The sequence below is a fragment of the Syngnathus floridae genome, chromosome 21 (assembly GCF_059516105.1).
Source record: "Syngnathus floridae isolate MCC-2025c chromosome 21, RoL_Sflo_1.0, whole genome shotgun sequence".
In the NCBI taxonomy this organism is placed as follows: Eukaryota; Metazoa; Chordata; class Actinopteri; order Syngnathiformes; family Syngnathidae; genus Syngnathus; species Syngnathus floridae.
This window is the reverse complement of record NC_142433.1, coordinates 2,982,465-3,004,710: the sequence shown is the minus strand read 5'-3', so window position 1 is coordinate 3,004,710 and position 22,246 is coordinate 2,982,465. Positions and strand designations below refer to the sequence as shown.

Below are 22,246 nucleotides of genomic sequence, written 5' to 3'. Positions count from 1 at the left end.
TAGTGGTTTTAAATGAGGAAGAGAGGCGTGTGTAGGGTTCAAAAATTAAAATGAGTTGTATTCCAAATTTAACTTTTTTGACATCACTGAGAGGAGTATTGTAAACAACACAGCCTTATCATGGACACTGTGGATGTGTTTGCAGAATGCATCTCAACAATTGAGTTATTTCCACAGCATTTGACGTCCTGATTGAGCAAGGTTTTTATTTTTTACTGTCACACTATTTGATTCTTGTGTACACATAACTGACTCCCACAAGCACACGCTTAATACATGCAGCGGAGCAGCCATCCAAATGCCCCCGCCCCCAGGCCACCTTGCAAGGCGTTGCTAAGCAACGGGGGTTGGCCTGGAAAAAAGGGGAGTCGCCTTTATGTAAAAATATTCGGTACTCTTTGTGCATTTCTAAGATAGTTTCTACTGTCTGTATTGACAAAAAATTAATAAATAGATAACCGGTGTTCCATTCATTAAAAAAAAGGTGAATTATAAATGCGGGGTTTTCTTTGGAAATTTAGTGAAAGCAGTCAGAGGTCGTATATGCTGTTCACATTTTGACCACTAGAGAGCGTCGTACACAAGCTACAGTCCAGCACTGGATCTGAAATTTTACTTTTTGATCTATTTGATCTTTGTTTTCATTAAAAATATACTAATTTTACTAAAAGAGTTAGTTCCTTAAGCAGAATGACATAGTACACTTGATAAGGAGAGTTAATGCTATGTATTATCTATATGATAAATTTCCCACATTTTATTTTTTTGCACCTCTGTCAATTCCACACCACCAACAACTGTATAAATGATCCGTGCGTGAGTCGTTGCATGTTTACGTGCCATGTTGTCTTTTGTGCAATTATGTTTTCTTTTTTGCAGGCGTGCATGTGGGCGGCGTCCATTTGTCAATGGAAGCAGTGGCGTCAGGGTGTCTCCTCTTAAAGGTAAGCCTGTTAAGACAAAGAGATTTATGAGTGACATGAGTTTTGGCAGGTGCCTCTTATGTTAGTGTGTGTGCATGCATGCATATGTGCGTGTTACTCACCGCTCACTCACTGAATTGGACTTGCTTGTGTGAAAGTTGGCAAAGGTATGATTGTAATGAGTGGATTAAGAAGATTGCGTCCTGTTGTCTGGATCAAATAGAACAACAAAACATCTACATAACACGTGTTCACATGTACGATTTAATTTAAGTCGAACCGAAAAGACGACTGACAAACAGTGGCAGCGATTTTACAGCCGATTTGTTGCTTTCGCCTCAATCGTGCTCCCTCCTCATACTGCTTTGCTCACACACACTGAACTGAGCTTTTTTTTTCTACAGAGCTCAACATGAATCATTTGCACTAGTGAAGCTTCGTGGGCTGAGAATTTGCAGAATGTGTCCACCGGCGTCAAAGACGAGTAAAGGTATTTACGAGGTGACTTAAGCATGCTCGCGTCAGCACATAATGTACACCAAGTACACCTTTGCCAGTACTTCACATATTCGTGCAAACCCCACCAAATGATAGCACAATTCATGCAGCAGTGATGCATGAGAGTACCTTGACCCCCCGAGGGGTAGATGAAGACAAGAAAGGAGATGCCTGCAGGTAGCATCCTTGAACCGAGAGTGAACCAGTGGACCTGCATTGAAAAGTTGAGAGGTCAAACGAAGTTCACCTGTTGGGCATTTTTGCCTCCTAATTAGTTTATTTGTTGCTACTCAAATGTTTTTGGGTGAGGATGAGAGGTTTTTTTAAAGAGGGGAGAGGGAATCTTTGGTGATCATTATTATTATTCTCAGTTACGTATTTGATTTTGTTCCATTTCCAGCCATCTGAATTGAAAAAGAAAAGGACAAAGGGACAATGAAGACTTTGCCTAAGAGTTGAGGAAGACCTTTCCAGTGGCGCTAAGTGAAGGGTGCAGCACGCCATAAAGTTCCAAGGTAAGTGTGTGAAATTGAGCATCAGTGTACGTACTTGAGCGTAGGGCCTGACCCGACTTGCCGGCCTGACGGAGCTTGACGCCATCCCCTCGTCTGCGTCTGTCCTGAATGACGGCCCGGAGGCGCGAATGGGCTTGAGGTGGCAAAAGAAACGTTTCATGTTTGACGGGAAGCAACTATAAAACTGCGCTCGTGAAACCACCTGAAGCTGCGGTCCGAGTGTGTTTTTTGCTTTTAAATTTTCAAGGCTCGCCTTTTCCGGCCCTGATTGATGACCTCTGGTTTAGAACCATGTGATCGTCACATGGGCATTGCTTTTTTTTTTCATTCAGGAATAAATTAACAATTTGTTGCATAGCAATTTGCATGACAAAGCAAGTAGTTCATTTCCGGTCAATTAACTGCAGGTCATCTGTAGCCCCCCCCCCCCCCAAACCCTCTGCTTCTTTAAACCTTAAATGTAATGGCAGGCATTGTGGCGAGGTGAAGCGCAATGTGTGGGTGGAGCAGTAGTTAACTAAGAATATACGATGAATACTGTGGGTGTGTAAACGTGCAGGCTATTAATCTGCATTCACATTCCGCTAAACTGGTTGTTTTATGGGCACATTTTAAAAAAATGCTGTAATTTAATCGTTTTATTTATTTTAATTTAATCTAACCCAAACCCCCCTGCTTACAGAATTACTATACATTGGTAGCATCCAATAAACGGCGAGCAAGTGCACACATGCACCCTTGCAAAAAAAAAATTAAAAATGCTGAGGTAGCAGTGATGAAATGTGTGAAATTCATCCATCAAGACAAGTGAGAAATGACACCTGGAAGTATATGATTATGCTCCTGGGCTTGTATGAATCCATCACACAGACACACTTGACCACATGTTAACCTAGAGAAGACATCAACTCTGAAAAATGAAGAAGAACAAATTAATGTCATGGTGGCCACTGCAGTAGTGAGGGCTGAAGAGCGTCATTGGTAAGGAGAACAGAGATCACGGTCAGAGCAGGATTTAATCAAGAAGGCAGAGTGAGAGGGCAAGTTTGTGTGTATGAGCTTGAACGATTTCTGCCTCGTGCTTGAACATCGTCATCATCAGTATCCTTCCGATGATTACCCCCCAAAAAAAAAAAATGACCACAAAGGTCAACCTCCCCCTTCAATTATTTTGTCACTTTGAATCACGGCCTCCTAAAAATGCCCACACACATTTTCTCAAGAGAAGTGTAGTCATTCATTACAATCACGATAAGAAAGGCGATAACGTTCTTTGTTCTCAAACTTCTATGCCTTTGCCTTAACCGATGCAGCTCGTCACGACATGCATTCATGAATATTCCTGGAACAACTGCATTAACTTGTTTCATTCACATTCGACTTGCTCACAAATATATCCTTAATAATCCCCTTTTCATGCACGTGACTTACTGCGCTGGTTCTGTGTGTTTTGGAAAGCTCAGCCCAACCGGTCACAACTGTAAATTTTCCCGTCAACATTCTTGAGACCAATTAACTGTTTGTTATTGTTGTTGCTATGCTATTTGTTTGCCTAGCTTGTCAGATGGCTTTTGTTGTGTAATTGTCGAAGTTAATTGGAGACGTGTCGGATAAGGACGTTTGTAAATGTTTTTATAGTGGGAAAAACTGAAACAATGCCCATCAGCTCAATGCTGACAGACATGTCCACGTTTTGATAACAAGACAAAGAGGAGCAGCTCAAGGCGCATCCATTAAAATACTTCTTCCAGCTCGATTTGTTTGGAGAGTATCCATTTTGATGGCCTGGGAAAACAAGTTCAAATTAGTCGGAGGTTACCTTGTTTTGAATCGAAGCGTGATTCATATTGTCAGTGATTTCGCTAAACTTTCCTCCTCAGTGGTAAGATGCTTTGGCATTAGTATCAAGCTATGATTTTATATACTTAATAGCATGTGACATAATTTTGGAAGCGTTTTGCTTTGTATTGTGTTCTATTACTAACTGATTGCATAACCCTCCCCCGGTTGTAGTGAATTTTTTTTTTTTTTTGTCTTGTTTAGTCGCTCATCTTTTGACTAGGTCATTCTCCTTCTAATTGTCCCAGCAGGGGCAGCTGAGCAGAATGGCCGCCCTCCAATTGTAAGAGGATCCCTCCGATGGCAACAAAAGAGGAGGTAAGCAAAACTCCAAGGAGAAATAAAATACTCCACCCATCCATCTTCCGCCAAGATGTGCCAGATCTTTATGTCACTCTTTTCTTCTCCGCATTTTCTGTCTGAGTGGCCACAAAGTGCGCGGCGAGCACACGACAATCTTTTTTTGTTAACGCCTGATGGCGCGTGATAATATGGCCATTATCATGGCTAAAGGAACAGGTTGGGGCTCAGACAGGGTTTCATTAGTAGGCCTTTCATGCTGGCGCGCACACACACTTTCAGTGTGGGAAAAGAATGCGAGTAAAGGCAGGACAGCTGTTTGGGTGGCTCACGAGGATGAGGATCAGGTTAGAGTGAAGTCGGCCTACTGTAAAGTCCACCTGTGAATTAAACACTGCCCAAAGGGGCAAAAGCAAGGACCACTAATTTGGTCATGTTGTCTGGGAGTGAATAAATAAACCCATGAAGCACCAGCTATATAATAGATAAAAGGTATAATAATAAAATTGATATAATATAATATATAATAGATAAAAATGATTTACTTTGTGGTAAAAATAAATAAACAAATATATATATATATATATATATATATATATATATATATATATATATATATATATATATATATATATATATATATACACACACATAAATAAAGTTGTGACTGATAGATTCACATGATTGATCAGAAAAGGAAAAAGCACAGGAAGAGGTGTTTTTGGGGAGGAATCCCACATTTGTTTTGTTGAATGACGTGAAATTGCAGAGGCAGTGTAGTTGGTGTCCTCCCTCCCTCCCTCCCCCTGGGGTTGACTGATCGGCCTTGGGGACAGGATGGGATGGACCGGTCTGGCCTCTCCCTCTGCCAGGTCTTGACATCTTTACAAGCATTAGTCTTTAACTTGTCTGTTTAACACGTTCAGCCGGGCTGCTTAACATGTTTGGTAACCGCATAGTTGATCTCAAGTGAACCAAAATTACAAATGAATACACAATAGTTAAGCCACAGTGCACCTTAAAAAATGACTGGGGTGTCCATTTGTGTTCCTTATCATCCATACAATGAAGCTGTGTAACAAGCATTTATTTGGTTTTCAGTGCTTATTTTATATTTAATACAGAGCAGTGATTACATTAATTCATCACCTATGGACAATTTAGAGTCTTCAATCAAGGTGTGACTTGGGTTTCACATTTCTTTTTTATAACAGTAATTACTTGCTGTTGGTTAATTTAACCGAATTGCATTGGAAGACATTAAATTTAAAATAACAACAACAGATTTTGGTATTTGAATTAAAATATCTGCGTTTGAGTGTAGTAATAAAATACTCCGCCTAGTTTAACTAATCAATAGACTTATACTCTCAAATCGCTACCAAGGATTTATCATCTTGGACTGAAGTGCCACTGCTTGCAGCGCACACTTTTTTTGCACGGAAATTTACGACGTCCCACAGAGGCTAAAAGCAAAAGACAACCTGCGTTGGCCTCTGATTGGTCCACAGTCTTCCAAGACAAGAGTACAAAAGAGCAGACGAACATCCAGTGTGACACACACACACACAGACGTCAACATGACAGCTCAAACCATGGCTGCAACACTACTGGGGGTAAGTTAACATTTGATTTTATTACATTAGAAGTGTTCAGTACATTGATATCGTGAATGTAGATAAAGTATGTTTCCGCTAAAATTACATATGTATGTCTTGATTTATAGCAGACCTCTGTTATTATTTATTCATTTAAGATCTGTCCATGGTAGTAAATAGGGACTACGAAATCCTGCACTTTTTAATTATTAGAAATGTCTGCTGGGCATTATCTAGATTACTTAAAGTTTATATGTTGGCATAACTGTTTATGTAGTGTGTATTTTATAGTTGAAAATAAGATTGCTGCTGAGCTGGGGCTATCCCAACTTGAATTAATATGCTTCACTATACATACATACATTTCTACATGCAGTTGTAAAAAGTCTGTATGTTTCCTCAGGAGGAACCCCGGCAGTGTAGCACCCCACTGGCCATGTTGGCGGCCACTTGTAGTAGAATTGGAGAGTCAAGTCCCTCCTGTACCACTCCTGACCTCTCCGACATGACCATGGGACTCTCCAAGGGCTTCCACCCGTGGAAAAGGAGCATCCCGGCCACTTGTATCACTTCCAGGAATAACGAAGGGTTCCCCGAGACCTCGAGCGCATTCTCAGTGACCAACACCAATGAGTTTCCAGTCTACCAGAATCCAGGGCAGTCTGACGCAAGTTTTCCCGAACAGCGGCCCATGTTTCTCACCAAGTTACCTGCGTCCGTGGAAGGCATTGCTGGGATATACCCGCGGCTCCACGCGCATCCGTACGAGTCATGGTTCAAGCCCGTGGCGGAGGTCGGGAGTGGGCCTTCCTCTTGGTGGGACGTCGGCACTTCATGGGTGGATACGTCCAACTCAGCCGGGATGGCATCCTCCCTGGGTGACCATGGCTCCCCTGAGCACAACCCCAGCGCAATTCAGCAACTCATCCCAGGCACGCAGCACCTCTTTGACGGGTTCAGGCCACCCTACTCGGAGTCTAGCTCCTCCGTGCACCCTCTGCCGGCTCAGCCACGCTCCTCGACGCGTCGCTACGCGGGGAGAGCCACCTGCGACTGCCCCAACTGCAGAGAGGCGGAGAGCCTAGGTCAGGGCGCCGTGAGCCCACGTCGCAGGGCTACGCACAACTGCCACATCCCAGGATGCGGGAAAGTTTACGGCAAGACGTCCCATCTGAAAGCTCACCTCCGCTGGCACACCGGGGAAAGGCCCTTCGTGTGCAACTGGCTCTTCTGCGGGAAGCGCTTCACTCGTTCTGACGAGCTCCAGAGGCACCTGCGCACACACACCGGAGAGAAGCGCTTCGAGTGCGCCGTGTGCCACAAGAAGTTCATGCGCTCTGACCACCTGAGCAAACACGCCCGAACGCACGTCCCCGAGGGGTCAGAGAATGGAGAGGAGGAAGCCGGGCTTGGGAAAGGCAATAGTGATACGGACAACAGTGTCAGCGGAAGTCCGAGGCAGTCCCCGGAGATGCACGCGACTGGCCAAACGAACAAGGTGAAATAAACTGCATTTTTTACAACAGAAAGGAAAAAAGTAGAAATGGCACTTTATGATGATTGTCAGACTAAACACATTTACCTCATGTTGTTTGTAACTTTCTTTAAAAAATAAACATCTTGTTTGTACTCTGCTTCTTGTGCTTGATTATTCCTCTCAATTCCTCTTTAAAGTGCAAATTACCTTTGTATGTCTGGGGTTATTCTCTTAGTAGTTCATGAGCGTGTGGTTTAAAAAAAAATACATGTATCAGTAATTATCAGGCATTTAACTCGTGCCTCACTGGTGTCAGCAAAACAGGTCAAACGCACTTTACTCGTGAGGCAGCTCATTTGTAAAAATTTACTGTCATGTATTTCCTGCACGCCAACATTATCCTAAAGATAAACAGAAATTAAATGAAACATCCTTTGTATACTTTATTGAAAGAATGTCATTTTAACATAATTTTAGTTTTGGAGTAAGTGTTTATATATATTCACATAATTAGTCAAAATGTTTTTTCATACAAATGATGTATATTTATCAATAGTACAGTACCAATGACGTATGTACCTCCATTTCCTTCTTGAGTTTTGTGTACATCGCCATCTTGTGTTCAGAACATGCATTTTTTGCCACAATGTTACACAAACTAAAATGTAAAAAATCTTGCACTCTTTTATTGTGATAGAAAGACATGCTAAACAAGTCACAGTAGATACCAAAACTACACAGAAGTGCTGCTGTTAATTTAATGAGATGATTCACGTATTGCTGATTTTTTTTTTTTGTACAGAAACCAACTTTGCAACTCAAGTACCCATTGTAAAATAATACCATTTACATGTCAATTAATAAGAAAATACATTACAATAAATAGTAGTGTTCATCTCTTAGCTGAAAAAAAAGATCAAGCAGCTATTGCTGTAAACATTATCACCACAAATTAAAATCACAAAAGGGGAAAGGACTGGGAAGTCATCTAGTGCACGAGATCAGGAGTGGAAGAACACTCTTTCACTTTGGATCGCAGTACCTTTCGAGCTTATTCCTTGTACCAAGGAATCAAGTCATCAGTCTAGTTCAATTGCTTGTGGCAGATGGCCAACTTACAGCAAGCACACTTCTCATTTGAGGTCAGATGTTCATGCTTATGTAGTTCCAGGTAAATGTTAACGTTTGATTCTTATTCCAGTGGATTTGTTACCGAACCCATAGTGCCCATTTAAGCACAAAAATATTATTTCAATCCCACTGAAAAGCTCTTATGCCCTGTAATGAAAGGACACCTCAGTAGTATAATGCAAAACAAGTGCAAGTCAGATTGACAACTTAAAATCACATGAAACACCTCTGAAAAAAAATGCAATGTCGATGATCAGTTAAGACAAATCGTGAAACCGCTAAAAATGCAATGTGAATCACTGGAGAACACAATACTAATATTAAATAGAAAATAATAGTCACAAGTGCACGTCAAAAATTCACCCAAATGTCATATAAAGCACGGACTGTGTGCAGACAGTGTTAATGGTGGAATAAAAAGTCGTACCGCAGGTTCGCCACAAGAGGGCAGTCTATGCCTAAGCCATAACATTTGAAGACTAGACTTGAAGAACCTTAACACCACACTGGCCACACGCAAACACACATAAATTAGAGTGATAATGACTGCATGATCACCTTTGTAGAGACTCAGGGCTACTATACAGGCAGTTTTGAGGACTTGTGCTCTTTTCAGGCCCAGAGCCACAATACTGTACTGGCCATCTCAGTCCCAGAGTCTTAAAGTAAAATAATCATTTAGTGGAAGCTTTCAATTGCTTAGTACCATCAGACTTTTGCAGCAAAGTAGAACAGAGTCCAACTCTCCTCAATGAAATGTGTCCCCTCGCCCCCTCCCGTCACTGCCAGGGTTCCCCAAGGGGCATCTTGACGTGTACGGTCATCTCCACTGAATGGTCAGAAGGTCGGTCTCTTCTATAAGTTACCGTCTTCTCGTTGCTTGTTGGAATGTAGGATAGTTCCTGAAAGGGGATTGGGAATACGCACTTAATGCACATGAACTTTTATAACATCTCAGCAGTCGTGTCCGCTGCTTATGGACCATGTCTTCCTTGATCGGTACACGTGTGCTTCAATAAAAGCGTGTCCCGAGATGTATTTTATGAATCACTGCTGTAACTCAAAGTTGAATCCAAAACAGCTTTTGACACCCTCCCCCTGCATTTTCTCCTCAGATCTATAAATCACACGAGATTGCAAATCCCAACACTATGTTTACTAAAGCTGAGAGACAAGCGGAAATGTAAAACACAGATGTAAATCTGTTTCCTCGCTCAAACTTCTAATTGTCCTAAAATGAAAGTCAGACAGAAAAAAAAAAAGTCAGGTTCTATTTGCTCACTGGTTAGCTTACCTTGCCAGTGCAGTTATAGTCTCCATCCTTAGTGGCATCTCCTGGGGACCATCCTCTTTTCTGCAGAAGCAGCCTGGACACTGTCACCACCACCAGCCCGAATAGTACCGTTATTGCACACACACTTAGGAAGGTCCCAACCAGTCGGCCACTGCTGGCACACTCTGTGGACATGCACACACACAAGTGTGATAAATAGTTTGCTTTGCAACTTATTGCATGATATTGACATTGTTAACTTTTGTCAACAGCACTCTGAATAGTCGCCCATTAGCTGTGTGTCTCTGCTGGAACCATGTGTGGATGACAGCCTCTGGCTCAAAACAAAGAGCCCAAAGACATTTAGGAACAGCGTTGCCATGGAGACCTGGCTCCCGCCACAGCCGGGAGGAGCAGGCGTCAGTGGCGTCCCGTCGGGTTGAGGGGATAAGGGGAGATGGAGGGAAAATGCACAATGAGCAGTTTTGTTCCAAAACTCCGGTGGGGATGAACTGTAACACTTGGATGTGCAGCGTGTGTGAAAGTTGTGTTGTGTTTTTGTAAGCCAGAGCTGAGAAGCGAAGGGAAATGGCAAATATAGCTACAGCAGGCTTGCTGTTTCTGCACCTTTACCTGCTCTTGCGCTAATGTGAAGCTGGTTCCATCCAGACTCTGAGTTCATTTGAAACCAATAGCGACAGTTGTCACTACTGATGTACATACATTGAATCCACTTGCCCCCTGCTGGACAGAGAAATAATTTGCGTGAAGACAACGTCAAATGGCTTGCCATAGCAACGCCAAAGATTCGACCTCTACCTGACATCATATCACCGATGTAAACGACGTCCGAGTCGCACGTGCGGTTGCAGTGTCCCGCCTCGTTGTGTTTGAGGTCATGAGATATGTGACAGTCCACACACTTCCTGAAAACAATATACCACGTCAGCTCCACGAAGATAGTTACCCAGCATCCTTTGCAAACAAAAAGTAGTACCAGTGTGATTGGCAGGAGCTTTGACAAGCAGGGCATCTCTCGCAGAGGTCTCCGGAGTATTTGTGATTGTCACACACACACTGGCCACACACACACGTGCCTCGTCCACTACACAATGAGCCATCAGGAGATTGGCAGGTTGTTGTAGAGACGGGACAACTGCAGCTATCACCTGTCCAGTTATCCTCACACACACATTCACCCAACACACACACACCCTGTCCTGACAGAAACAAAGAGAAAGAAGACTGTTTTGTGTTGTTGTTGCTTTTTGTGCAGTTCTACGTAGGTCTGTCACTATTGGATATTTTTAGAATCAATTATTCCATCGATTAATCGAATGCAAATTTAAGAAGTCTGTTTTTATAAATGACTTATTAAAAAAAAGAGAATAAATAATTACTGACCAGAGGCTGACATTAGAGGATTTGGACAATTGTGACGTATAAAAATAAATGGGTCTAAACGATTGATTACCCAATGATTAAAATAGTTGTTGATTAATTTGATACTTACCCCCACACAGCAGTCCGTTGTTATAGGAACAGGAAAAGTCATCACTCTCGCAGTATTTCCCATAGATTGTGCCAAGTCTGCTGCGCTCACACACACACTTCCCACATTCACACACTCCACGACCGCTACAGTCCACATTAGAGCCTTTCGCTCGGCAATTCCAGTTTGATTCATTGATAAATGCCAGTTGCGGTCGCTGCTCTTGACCAGTGGCGTATGTAGTCCCCGCACATGGCGAGTCGCCGCTCTCGTGGCAGTGTCCTTTTGACCCACAACTGCACTGACATTTGGAGTGGATCCGAACAGTTGTGGATTCGTTGTAGCCCACAGGGCGAACCATCACTTCAATGTCTTCATCTCCACCGTGGTCAGGGCAAGAGTGTAGGCCAATAGTGATGTTGAAGTAGACCTAAAAAAAGAAACCACATGAGCAAGACTGTGATTTTTTTATTCTTGGTGACCTAGAAGAATTAAATTCATAATTGGCTCAAATGTGCCGTAGATCCGAGTGACTCACTTGTAAGCATTTTGAAAAATTTGCTAACTAAAAATAGGAAAGTTGTAACGCCCATCATTTAAAATGTTCAGGCTTGTTGATAAAACGGTGTTAAAATTTGAAGACACATTATTTTAACTTTATAGTGACTTTGAATTACATCGTGTCGTTTGTAAGCCTGCAGAAGACAAATGTATGACTAGTGCGATTAGTCAAAGTTATAATCTTCCCAGAGTTTTTTCATTGTGGGCGCCCCCCCCCCCCCTCCCTTAGGAGGCTTATGGGGGGGTGCCAAAAATAGCATCTTTGTTGCCCCTCTTGATAAGGACGTTTAGGAGCTGAAGTCTATTCAAGTGTCAGCTTCTTTTAAGGCTGTATGAATGTGAGTTTAAAAAGTTGGAGTCTTGATAAAGCGCACATTCTGTTCCACTTAAAAAGAAATTAAAGAAATCTTTGCCAGTGACGCACTTGTAAAGGAAACATTTTGTCTTTAAAAAGCGTGCATTTTAAAAAAGCGTGCAGCCAATTAAAAGCGTTAATTGGTATGGGAAGGAATGCACATATTTCTTTTTTTTTTTTTATTGCTATGCTGATAACGAGTGGGTACGTTCCATAATTCATTTTCTCCATCCTCAGATTAAAGGGTTTAACTACTAAGGCATGATTCAGAGGGAGGAAAGGGGACTCATGAGGAGATTAGGGAGTGAAAATAAAATAAAAGGACAAAACAAAAAGGTCGGTTTGCATAACTTAATGCCATGACGTTTTCTCACTGGCCTGCGTAATAATGTATCACAATTCTGCAGTTTGGCAGTACGTACATTCCAAAACAAGTCATAGAATCGCTTTACCGTTTGATTAGGTTGCACCCCCAAGCAGCTCCGCTCTTTAGCAGTTGTCCCTTCAGGACAGATGGGGGACACGGACGTCCAGTACCTGCTGAGTGCCTTGTCATCCAATGACACTGACAACGTCACTTCTGTCAGTAAGCTCTATGGAGGGGAAAAAAAATTAAATCAGACAATTCTCTTGAATTTTTAAAACCTCACATACTGCCATAGGATTTTTTTTTTTGCAAGAGGCTTATGGGAAATAGTAGGTGGGGCCGAAAATAGAATCTTTGTTTTTTTTTTATATGGTCGGGACACCTAGTTTGTGGGAAGCAATTGGGGGGGCGATGGTGGCCATTACAAAAGCAGCTTCTGTTCAAGTTCAGCTGCCTGTGTGTGTGTGTGCAAGTGTGCACTCAGATCTGTGGATTCAGACGATTCTTGAACCAAACAATGGAGTGCTGTGCTGGAAGCGAGATTATAGGCCAGACTGAAGCCAAATGACCGAACCACCAGTCACACACACACTAGTCTGTTTAAATATTCACGCTGCTACAGTTTCGTTTGCAACCCTGTCCTTTTTTTATCATCCAATATTTAAATGTAGAGAAGCGAGGTACCTTATACGAGTCCACGACTAGATCAATGAGGTTTGGGGATTGAAAGAAGCCTATCTTCCCTAGGTAGGAGCCAGGTAGCAAGCGCACTAACTCCTACAGGTAGAAAAAAAAATGCATCAAATTATATCCAAGACAACATTTAAATTTTTAGCAGAAGAAAAATAAGTCATAAAAGTCCTTAAGTAAAAGAGTACAGACTGTTTTTAGTAGCAGCTTGACAAGTCTTATGTGAGTTGTTTTTATGATGCAAGGGGCACATGAACAGTCTTTACTGTTACCTTAATGACGCCTTTCCCTCCCCGTTACTGCTAAGCAATTTGGACTCATTCACCCAGTGACTAATTATGAATACGTCTAACATATAGGCTAGTTACTTGAATTTCATACGGGGCTCCAAGTTTTTTTTTTTTTTTTTATGTGTGTGGCCTATTTATTACCTCGTACCACTGGTACTGCTGTTTCTCCACAGCAAAGATGGAGTAAATGTGGTTTTCCAGTAGTTTGTCAGACAACTGACCCAGACTTGGATGGTCCTTTGGTAGAATGGCAAAAGAGTACAATTTGTTTTACGATTAATTTTAATGCGTGGGCTTCTCCTCGTCCGCTCACCATCCTGGTGCTCTCAGTGTAAATGTTGTTTTCCAGGTGGCACAGCCCGTCGTGCGGAGTGACAATTCCCGCCAGTCGGCTGTCCAGGGCGAGGTGAGAAGGCTGATCAGTCATCAGGAGCAAAAGACGTTTGGCTTCTGGACGCCAACCCACAGCTCTCTGAAACGGAGACAAAGCTAAGTACGTGGAAATAACATCCGCATATTTTCCCTCCGGCAGAAAGGCTGTGTTCTCATCGCTGTTATGTTGTTTTTGTTTGCAGGATTACACTCGAACTACTTCAACAATTTCCGCATAACTTGGTGGAGTTGTCGGGAAAGAAAGAATTTGAAGCGGAGTCAGCCCAAGGTGAGGATTCCAGATTTTTTTTTATTTTTATTGCCACTTATGTTGCCATTTGGCTTGTTAAGAGCTGTCATTTTGACATTTGCTTCAATTTAATTAAGGCTTTAGCCTCATTAGTGGAGAACCAGGTCCATGTAACTTAACATTATTTCAAATACTGAGGTCAATTCCATGACATGTATATAATTGGACACACTACAGTAAATGCTTTGAATGTTTCTGTTAATGTTTAATATTTCCAATTACACACCGTAAAAACATTTCCCACTTGTACAATATATTTTTAAGGAGGCGTATGTATTTGCCCATTCATTTCTCTTGAGCTCACTTGTCAGCAACACAACATAAAGAGTCATGTGGAAAATGTAAGTACATAACATAACATGTGTCACGATACTCTAATTTCAAACATCAGACTCTGAGCCCTTTTGGCTCTCAAGGAAAAAAAAAAAAAAAAATGCTCCCACTTGTCAAAACCCCCCGTGTTTATGTCTGTGTCACAGACTGTGGGAGAAAAGGGGGTCTGTGTGTGTATTTAAGGAAAGTCGGCGAGCTAATAAGATAGGAATGACATAATGGAGAGTCTATTTGTGGAGCCATGAGTGGCACGGTGTTCCCCTGCAGTCTGGTTACTCAGCACCCCCTGCATGGCATGACTCAAAGCCCCCCTGCAGTCTCAGTATGAGCTGTGTGGTGAGTGTGTCAGTCATAGCCAACTCGGGGCATCATTACTTGGGATTCCAGTGACGCTAACCAACGGTGAGTCAGAATGCCACTATTCTACTCCCATAAAGGCCTCCCTTTCGCTATTCAAATGACTGGCAAATTTGATTCGCCCTATGTTTTTATGAATATTATTTTTTTTTATTGTAATTACTGAGTAAACTAATGAGGACTTGCGTACCTGGCACACAGTAGCTTGCAGCATCGCGTCCAGGCCTCCCTCAGGTGTATCCATGTTACCTGAGATGCGTTGGCGTTTGATGACGCGCGTGAACTCGCTCATGTTTCCAGTCATACTCAAGACGTGGTGGAAGCCGTGGGCGGGACGGCAGCGGATCTCGTAGTCGCTGGTGAGAGAGCCCGAAACAGAAACAGATATTGATTGTTATGTTCACAGTCAAAAGCCTCTTGTTTCAGTCTCCCACTCAGAGCCGCTCGACATTGAAACAATAGAGCATCCAAAAAATGCAAAGTCACACTGGGTCATATGGCGAATTCGCAGACTTTAGCTTGTTCGTTGTCCTCCTGCTTTGGACTAAAAATATATTTGCAATTAAGTTAGTGGATTATGGCTGGTGCTTAGCAGGTCTGCCTCACAATTCTAAGGTTGCGGGTTTCAATCTCAAAGTCTCTAGATGTACTCAGGATAGGTGGATGGAAGTGTGCAATCCTCAAACCTTTCTTCAGCATCTTATCGAAAGGAGCTCTTAGTGCCTTATCATGCCACTTGAGCGTTCTGTTCTCAGATCTACTTGTGCTTCCCAGAATCATCAAAAGCAAACTGATAGGCAGACTTCAGCTATCAGGCTGGTTTCATCTTTACATATTTATATCTATTTATACCTCCGAGCAGACATCTTTTCTGATGAAAGGCGGGGGTGGCTCTGCCTTGTGACCTGAATCATCTTTCAGCTATGCTGTCCTGTCTTAGACCTCAACTGCTGGGGAATTTTCCCACGTACTAAGACCCTCCTCACATCCCTAACGTTCATTTCTCATTACCATAACTTATCTCTTTGTCTTTTATTGATAGCTATATACAGTTAATAATGTTAATTGGAATATGAATAATGCTATATTAGTTGATGTATTTACCAGCAGACCCTATATTAGGTCTTGGTTCTGTTTCGAGTACCCTTCTATTTTTGTACATATGAGCACAGAACGGAAGCTAACCTTTTGGACTTTTTCCCCTTTCGTAAATTACTGCTGTAAAAACAATATTTAACACGCTTTGCACACGCTCTGCCGTGAAATCCCAAACAGACAACTTCAGGACACCTGTTGGAATATTGTTTTAATATGTTACTGCAATCAGTAAATGATTCTTCCAACCTGCAGGGGTTGTTGATCTTGGTAGGATGCACGTTAATGTAAGGGGACACCGGCTTGTCCACAAAGGAGCCGAAACCGAGCCAAAGGTCTGAGGAGTACTCCGTCATACGCAGAGAGAGAGCTACACCCACCGTCTTGAGCTGTGAAGTGGGGAGAGGAAAATGTGAGGGAAGAATTACATACGTTATGTGGAGAAAGTTTATTTACATCCTTACAAACTCGATTGTATGTTTACACTTCCAGCCTTCCTGCTCTGTTTCTTTTGGCTCGTTAACGATTCCGTTTAATCAATCCTCGCTTTACTTTAAGGCCCGTTTCAGTCAAAAGTTCAAAATGAATGAAAAAGTGAATTAATTGATTAGATCAAGGAGAGTCAAATATTTGTTTGTCGAAACACTTACATGATCGAGATTTTCTTGCATGGATGCGGATACATCCACCAGGTAGTAAAGATCCACTGGATAACGCGGCAGCTGCTTGACGGCAACAACGAAGCTAGCCTCTGAACCTAGCGCACACGTTGAAACATTATTATTATTAAAATTGACACGAGGCTGATAATGTTGAATCGTATTTCATTTCCTCAACTGCTTACCTGGTGTGAGTGTGATGCTGATGTCTCGCGGGGACACTTGTGTGCTGCCGACGGTGGCGTTGACTTCCACTCTGACGTCTGATTTCTCTGTGAACTCTGGTCCGCAACCTTTTCTGAGCAAGTTCACCTGTAAATCGCAGCGATGGCCAGAACCCGCGCCCTCCAGAAAATCCTAAAAGTAAAATAGTCATCGTGAAATGCAATATCCAGAATGAGGGGAACAGTTTGTAAGCTATATGAAGAATAGGCCATGTGCAAAATGATTTTCTTAGTATTTCCTATGTTTAGGATTCTTTTGTTCTTTTATAGGAGTTGGCATGAAAAGATGTGCTTGGAATATAATTTGAGCACCATAACAGTCATCTGACCGAACAAAGCAGCAGTGTCATGCCTGGTGGCTTTGGAATGGATTAGTGGCCTTTGCTCTTGTGGTAAGTGAAGGACCCACACAAACATAGTGGAAGAAAAGCAGCAATGTGAGTATTTTGGACTATACAATCTGTGAGACATCTTTTTCCTTACTTTGTCACATTTTTAAAAAAATTGTCAATGAAAAAAAGTTGTATCCGGCACTACAATAATTGACTCGGTAACTAGATAAGCAGCGGAGCTTAATGAGCTGACTGACCGCAAATTCACCGACCAGCAGGACTTTGCACACATGAATAACAATAGGTTCAATGTTAAGCTGACATTGTAGACGCTAATTTATTTATTTACACGGGCTGAGCGAACTTTAGCACAATGTCAAGGTGACTTTCCGGACTTTCCTGTCCTTCCAAGTACATTCACCTTCTACACTTAGGAGTAAAACAGGATGGACTTCAAAATGCACTTTAGCACAAAGATAAAAAGTAAAATAAAATTTGTAAAGTTACGTCCCACCACTAGTGAATGGTGTTAGAATGCTTTCACACCCCCATTGAAAGGGTCAAGGTTCACCCAGAGGAAGCCACCTGAAGCTTGTAAACACACCCATGTGGACTGTGTAGTCTAGCCAGCCGCCATGTGCAAGTTGGTTGATATGTTAGTTCCCAAACAAGCTGCCGTGTTTGGATCTTTTTTCACTTCCTCAAGGCTGCCCGGTGATCCTGGGTGGATGCTTTATGAGACAGAACTCCCAGGCAGGAGCACACGATTGCAGCGATGACTAGACTAAACATATGGGTCAAATGTGGCTTTGCTTCTGCTGCTGTGAAAGAATAGAAATGGAATGGAAACATTCACATCGCCCCACGCACGAGGGTAGCTTTAAACATCATGCTCACATCTGTGGATGGTATAAAAAGCAAAAACAAGTGCATCGTCGGAGGAATCCCAGAGACGTGCTTAGAAATACACATTCCGTACCTCCTTGAAGCACCAAAAACACTGCGGTCCACGTTTCAGACACTCTTGGCAAGACGTAATGACGGCAGACGAACACACGTTGTCGCCTACAGGGGGAAGATAGTGACAAAAGAATTTGCATGTGAAATTGTGGAGCGCGTCGAGATGTATTACGGCAATGGAGCCTGGCTAGATAATTAGAGGTTTGATGATAGAAGCACCACTTAGAGTATTATTTCACGAGTCACATCAGTACGCGTCAGGCTGTAGAAAAGCAATTAAGTGTGGGAACGGCTGCTTGTCCAATCGGAATCGCATGAGTCAATTAACTCACGTTTGAAAAGGAGCCAATGCTGAATCGAGCAAGCACTATTGATGCAGTTGTAATATTTCTCGGGTGACTAAAGGAGGCATGAGTGATTCATTGAGATGATGTATCTGCTGAGATCACATTTTTAAAGTGGCTCTGAGTTCATGGAGCGGAGATGTAGGTCAGAGAATAGCTGCAGGTTGTTCTGAACATTAAAATGGAATTATATCCCAATTAGCTCAACATTGAACTGGCAGCAGTAAATTATTTTTTTAATTAGCTTTTTACATGAAAATTAACATATATGGATGGATGTTATTTCTCTCCATGGGACAATAAAAATGCGGCACACATTTAATCATCCATCCACTGCATTTTGACATGAAAAAAAGAAAAGTTGCTTCCATGGGCTTTAAATTCAAAGCCACCCCCAGCAGAAAGTACACGTGTGACTGTGGATTGAAGTGATGCTGCACAGGGACACCATGGAACAGAATGTAGGTTAATTGCAAAGATATGATTATCATTAATGAGGCACCACTCACCCGGATGGGAGGTTCCAGCGCAGAGAGCCACTATGAGCAGGAGACACAGAGGGACGCTGCCATATGTTAATGGCCAGGAAGTCATATTATCCACGCCGGGTGGGTGACCAGACCGAGTGGGGAGGCTAGGTGGACTCACTGGTGGGAGTCTGGAGAGCGGGGACCGTGCGTCCGCCGCCTCGCCAACAAAAGCCGGGAATGGCGCACCGAGCCGCGGAGCATTGTTCCTCAGCCAAAAAGCCTCTAATCCCGGGGAGGTATTCACATCCTCCGGTTCCAATCAGCTTAGAAGCGCGCTCCCCCGCGCACCACCGCCGGGAGGGCAGGTAGAGAAACGGCTTTTGTCCGGCAACGCAACGATAACCCCCCGCGCCCACCCCTTCTCCATCCACGCGCTCCGTCACGATCGAGCCGGGACTGCGGTCCACACGCTGACCCAAAATAGGAGGCTGCCAACGTGTACCAGCATGCTGACTGAACATGCTGCACAGGGAGCGCGTTATAGTCGCAGGTAGGCGGTGCCATGGCAACCGGAGAGAGCGACGGAGCGAGAGGGAGTTGCAAATCAGCACCACGCGCACGATAACTTTGAATGCGACACTCGTAAACACAACGATTGTGAACACTGGCTCGAATAAGGATTTTCGCTTTCTTTTTTACCACAGTGGTTTGATTGTGTGACGTGTCAGTTAAAAAAAAAGTTCATTCATTCATTAATAATTGAAATGGCCTGCCTGTAATTTACATCGATGACGACATTGAAGTGTTTCATCTTATATTCTCTATATTATGTCTGTTGACATCTTGACGTTCGCTACAACTGCCCAGGTTGTTCCCCCAGAAGCCACAACTTTAGTAACTGTTTTCAGTTTTCACTTGCACAGTCCTAAAATAGAGTCACAGCGTGCTTGCTTCAAGCTGTTTATCAATCCTAGTTATTCATTACTGTAAAAACAACACATGAAAACAAAAGAGAAATATCTATGTATATTTAAACACCAAAACGTTCATGCAAACTGTCTAATTTCATCTGAAAAAATTCTACTAGCTTAATACGTGTGTGAAATTCCGGAAGCGACCGCTACTTAAACACAATGAGGAGGTACACATAGTTTATAAAACACATGTTAGGTCAGAATATATTATAATGGATTGTCCATGTTTAACACAACAGGGACAGGAGACAGGAGCAGTGTGGTGCACTCCAGTTGAACTATGGCCTCAAATTGAACACTTGTGTTTATATTGCTTCTTCTGGGAGCCATTTAACTGGAGAGAGTGCTCCTGTGTGTGTGTTTGACGATATGTGTGGATGTTGGGGTTCCAGGACGGAGTGGTGGGGGTCAATCAAAGCTGCGCTTGCATGAAAGGATTTACACGCTAGTGCTAAAGTAGTAGAAAGAAAGCTTTTCTTGGGTCTATTGTGCATGGATTCCATTGACATTGAGTATCCTTCGCTGGTTGCTCTCCTGAACAGGAGCCAAAAAATGTCTTAAACAAGCAGGAGAACAGCAGCTGTGCGCCCCACAAAAGACGCCATCTTTGGTTTGATCGGATGCGAGTGTTCAGTGAAACCTGCCACTTAAAAGAATCACGTTGTGATTGGCTCGCTGCGCAAACTCTGCTTGTATATGTGCCAACAGTCCCGATCAATACCTATTTCTTATCTGATCTGTTTGACCCAATTTGTTGTTCACAAGCCTGGAAATGAACCCACTCTGTCCCCAGTCATTCATTAGCATAATTTGTCAAACAGGAATTTGGGGGTGGGAGTGGTGCCATTCTTGCTCCCCTCGCAGTCACTCTCAATTATGGTAATGATGCAAACGCACACCGCGCTGCGTTTATTTGACGGCCGAGTGAAAGTGGGAATGTTTTAGTTGGCTGTTTGATGGCAGGTGATAATGCTGCAATCTGCATGACAGGCCAGTAGTCACTTTGAGAAGAAACCCGTGCATCAACTCTTTGGCCTTGTTTTCATTCCAAACGTTTTTTGGTGGATGCCTTTTGTTGGCGTATAATTTAATGTATATGTAAGTTACACATAATGTGTTATGTAGGCTGAGTCCTTTTCAACAACTTCCACTTCGAGACCAGAGGTGGAAAATGTACTTATGCTCCATACTTTCAGTGTTGCTTCCCAGCTTTTAAAATGTCATTGTCATATAAATAACCAATTTCCGCTTCAAATGAACAATGTATAAACTTTCGCTGAAATCCAGATTCCTAGGACTACTCATAAACGTCTTCTTTTTTTTTATCTTCCAGGGTGAAGGTGGTGAAAATATGAATCTGTTCTTCACACTGCAATCTTGATAATGGACTCTTGTGTAAACACACCCCTGGCCTTGTCAATACTGGTCAACGTCAGGATGCTGGAGGTAGATCCTTGTCATAATGATGACACTAAACAACTCTTCTCGCAATCATTCCTGCCTCCACCTTTCCCCTGTGGCCCTCTCCCCCCATTTGTTTGTGTTAGCAGTCGGCTAAGCTTTCCCTCACGCTGTTCTGGTCTCATCATTCTCCAGTCGCACACACTCACTATGCTCATCCACATTTGTAGCACCCCTCCTCCCGCTCGCACCTGCCCACCTTCTCTTTCCATCTCCCCCCCCCTTCAAAGTTGACTCCCCTCACTGAGTTTCTCTCTGAACTATCTCCCACGCTCTTTTCAGCGGTGAACTAGATACACCGATGGGAGGACAAAGTAGGGGTTAGAGGTTAGATGGGAGCAAAGCAGGGATTCCCATCCATGCATAAACCCACAGCAGCCAGCCTGAGGGAGCATGGGGAGAGAGTTTATCAAATATAAAGAGCCCATTTTTGTTAAATAGCAATATATATTAGAAAATACATACACAGTTCCATTCTTTTCTTTTTCTTTGTTTTAGGGGAAAGCTTTCTTATGGCCCTAAGTAACCACATTGAAGTGACTTGAGGAGCTTTGCTTAGACAAAGTTAGTGCTTTGGCGTCATCCTACGCCACATTGATTGCCGATCATCAATACTGAAGTGAGTCGAGAAGTTTTATGGAGTTAAATATGAGTCCATGCGTGCATTTAAATGTCTGCAACAGATTTTTTTTCAAGATGACATTAGGAATTACGTTGCTGTGCATATAGAGGCACATTGTGTGAATAGCCAACAGCTACTTCACTATTTTGAATGTCACAGTGGAAACTTGAAAGTAAGTCTCACGCTACCTATTTTTTTCATGAAGTGCAGTGTGTCATGATAGGATGAACTCTGGAAAGCTGTAGACAAAGGATTGTAAAAAATGTGTCAATGCACAATTGCAAGGAATTCCAGAAAGGAATTTAGTGATGCCCATGACCACTAATCTGGCAGCTCATAGCTCTGCATTCTAAACACAAATAAGCGCCCTAAAGGCTTTGTTTCCACACTGACATCCTTTACTTGCCATTGGAATTTAGTCACC

The 22,246-nt window shown here is 42.8% G+C and overlaps 2 protein-coding genes and 1 long non-coding RNA gene across 4 annotated transcripts; 1 reads left to right on the top strand and 2 right to left on the bottom strand.

The window, feature by feature from the left end:
• Window positions 1-351: 351 nt before the first annotated feature.
• LOC148379891 (uncharacterized) lies at window positions 352-2,251 on the bottom strand. The gene is made up of 4 exons (XR_015855051.1): window positions 1,971-2,251; window positions 1,551-1,632; window positions 1,046-1,133; window positions 352-950 (listed from the first exon to the last, which is right to left on the bottom strand). It is a non-coding gene; the product is annotated as an uncharacterized LOC148379891 (long non-coding RNA).
• Window positions 1,871-7,307, top strand: sp8a (sp8 transcription factor a). Its single transcript, XM_088365361.1, has 4 exons — window positions 1,871-1,936; window positions 4,024-4,093; window positions 5,587-5,691; window positions 6,077-7,307. Exons 2-4 carry the CDS (start codon window positions 4,076-4,078, stop codon window positions 7,178-7,180), a joined length of 1,227 nt encoding a protein of 408 aa, XP_088221487.1. The 5' UTR covers window positions 1,871-1,936; window positions 4,024-4,075; the 3' UTR covers window positions 7,181-7,307.
• Window positions 7,308-7,568: 261 nt separating this feature from the next.
• itgb8 (integrin, beta 8) lies at window positions 7,569-19,349 on the bottom strand. Of its 2 annotated transcripts, none has more exons than XM_088365355.1 (16): window positions 18,805-19,349; window positions 17,971-18,056; window positions 16,621-16,792; window positions 16,427-16,533; window positions 16,026-16,165; window positions 14,872-15,037; window positions 13,623-13,781; window positions 13,451-13,546; window positions 13,014-13,106; window positions 12,415-12,555; window positions 11,068-11,476; window positions 10,552-10,774; window positions 10,374-10,480; window positions 10,188-10,295; window positions 9,576-9,739; window positions 7,569-9,183 (listed from the first exon to the last, which is right to left on the bottom strand). In XM_088365355.1, exons 1-16 carry the CDS (start codon window positions 18,887-18,889, stop codon window positions 9,061-9,063), a joined length of 2,379 nt encoding a protein of 792 aa, XP_088221481.1. In that variant the 5' UTR covers window positions 18,890-19,349; the 3' UTR covers window positions 7,569-9,060. The 2 variants fall into 2 exon arrangements, with proteins under 2 accessions (XP_088221481.1, XP_088221480.1); XM_088365354.1 differs by having other exon boundaries at window positions 10,188-10,298; window positions 18,805-19,348.
• Between the last annotated feature and the right edge of the window lie 2,897 nt (window positions 19,350-22,246).

Excerpts from the sequence above, each read along its gene's own strand:
- sp8a (XM_088365361.1), top strand. Across the intron at positions 5,692-6,076 it reads TGGCTGCAACACTACTGGGG|GAGGAACCCCGGCAGTGTAG; the intron begins GTAAGTTAACAT and ends ATGTTTCCTCAG.
- itgb8 (XM_088365354.1), bottom strand. The coding sequence starts at position 18,889 with ATGACTTCCTGGCCATTAACATATGGCAGCGTCCCTCTGTGTCTCCTG. Across the intron at positions 16,166-16,426 it reads TGCAAGAAAATCTCGATCAT|CTCAAGACGGTGGGTGTAGC; the intron begins GTAAGTGTTTCG and ends CCCACTTCACAG. Across the intron at positions 15,038-16,025 it reads AAGATCAACAACCCCTGCAG|CGACTACGAGATCCGCTGCC; the intron begins GTTGGAAGAATC and ends CTCTCTCACCAG.